This window comes from Tupaia chinensis, unplaced genomic scaffold (assembly GCF_000334495.1).
Source record: "Tupaia chinensis unplaced genomic scaffold, TupChi_1.0 Scaffold000139_1, whole genome shotgun sequence".
NCBI classification, from domain to species: Eukaryota; Metazoa; Chordata; class Mammalia; order Scandentia; family Tupaiidae; genus Tupaia; species Tupaia belangeri.
In genome coordinates, this window is record NW_006159609.1 from 2,016,348 (window position 1) to 2,018,425 (window position 2,078).

Consider the following 2,078-nt stretch of genomic DNA (forward strand, 5'->3'; position numbering starts at 1 on the left):
GTACTTGGTACTATATTACTCCACTGGTGCAGGACAGTGTAAGATGGGATAGAGGGAAGGCCGTTAAGCACATAACTTAGTAGAGACCTGAGAGATGGCAATGTTTGGAAGGCTGGAGTCTGAGCATGGCAAGTGGAGGCATTAGTAGGTGGAAAGGGCCTGAGTTGGGAGAGAACTGAGAGGGATGGAACAATGGGGAAGAAAAAGTGAGTCTGTAACTGAATGAGAGGGTGAGATGAGCTGGGAGAAGTTAGCAGGAGCCAGGCTATGAAATAAAGTGTAGGCCCCAGAAAGAGTTTGCATTTTATTCTACACACAATGAAAAGTTTGCTTCAAAAGGAATCTCCTGACTATTGTGTGGAGAAAAGTATGAGGGATCTTCCAAGAACTTCATGGTCAATGCATATTATGAAAAAAATGTCACATGGGTTTCAAACTTATTTTTGCACCAAAATGAACTTATATTTTAATTCTTTTTTGTTTTTAAGAGAGATTTTTACCATAGGGCACGTGCACTTGCTGAAGAGACAGAAAGTGAGAAATCAACCCCCTGGGGGGTGGATGGTCATACCACAATCCCTTCTTCTCCATTCTCCTCTCAGGGATCACAGGCATACATGCACATGCACCCAGTGTAAGTTTTACGCCGCTGGGTCTGGGACTTGAACCGCCGTGCACGACTACGTGGGAGTCCACCAACATAACCATTACACCATATGCTCATCCCTTTAATTCCATTTTTAATGAACTGTTTGAAGCCCTCTGTATAAAACTAAATTCAAGGTTAGATGGACTGCCAAAATCCCAGGCTGGCCCCAACAATCCATTGTAGGCCTCATGGGGTTCCCAGGGGCTGTTTATCATCCGATCCTGTTATCAGCCATTTCCAATAGAACTTTCTGCCAAAGTTCACATTTCTTGAACACTGAAATGTGGCTAGTGCGACTGAGGAAATACATTTAAAATTGTATTCTATTCTAATTCGTGTATTTAAATTTGCATACCACATGGCTAAGGGGTTTGTACTGGACAGCACTACAGCACACTGATGCCTAGGGCTTTTCCGAATGCCGCAACTGGGCCTTCCCCATCGCTGGGAGAGTGAGGTGTGTTGATCTATAAACGCTTACCCCACAACCCATCCCCAGTGCGTTCAGTATTATCCAGATGGGAGGAAGGGGGGAGGGGAGACTGAGCTTCATCTTGTTACTGGGAGGGATCTGCACGCGGGTAAGAGGCGCCCCACGCGCGTCCACAGGGAAAGCCAGGGACTGTGAACAAAGGTTAAGGGACGTCTTTCCAGAACGCACCAGCCCGGGTTAGCTCCTGGCCACCCGCGCTATTCTACCATTGGCGGGAGAGAAACAACGGACCGCAAAGCCTCGCCCCGCCTGCCCCGCAGCAGACCGTGTAGACATCAGCTCGCGAGCATTGCAGGTGGGCTGGGGAGCCAGGGGCCGAGGCAAACTATCAGAGGATCAAGGGTTCCGGGACCCCTCGCCTTGCAGTCTCCTCTGCTTCGCGGGGATCCGGGCGGGGGTGGCGCAGACTGTCACCTGCACGGATCTGCTTCCTGGGCTTGCTTTCGCTTTGCAGGCATCTGGCGAGGCCTGGCACACTGCACGCAGAGGGAAAAGAGCAGGTGGCCGCGGAGGACGTGGGAGGGGCGGAAGCGGTGGCGCCTTTAACCCCTCGTGAACCCCTGAGCTCTCCCAGAGAACGCGTCCCCGGCTCAGGCCCAGGGCCCTCTTGCACGCGTGGATCCTGGCTGACAGGAAGGCGCCCCTGACCTTGGTCTCTCCCTGGTGCCAGGTCTGTGCAAGGACCATGGGCGCCACGCTGAGCACCCGCGCGCGGCTGCCTTTCCAGCCCGGCCTGGCCTGCAGCGCCCTCCATTTCTCGGCATCCTCCGTGTCCACTCGAGGTTGCCACTCCAAGCCCGGGGTGGCGCGCCCTGTGCCCCTCAAGAAGCGCGGATACGATGTCACCAGGAACCCGCATCTCAACAAGGTAATGGTCGGGGAGGGTAGGATGGCCACAGCCGCTACTATCCTATGGCTGGGGGGGGGGGGGGGGGG

The 2,078-nt window shown here is 53.6% G+C and overlaps 1 protein-coding gene across 1 annotated transcript in view; it reads left to right on the top strand.

The window, feature by feature from the left end:
• Window positions 1–1,033: 1,033 nt before the first annotated feature.
• Window positions 1,034–2,078, top strand: part of ME3 (malic enzyme 3) — a 210,821-nt gene continuing 209,776 nt past the window's right edge. Inside the window, 2 exon segments of the mRNA XM_006144919.3 lie at window positions 1,034–1,437; window positions 1,813–2,010. Of these exon segments, the coding sequence (XP_006144981.1) occupies window positions 1,828–2,010 (183 nt within the window). The 5' untranslated portion in view covers window positions 1,034–1,437; window positions 1,813–1,827.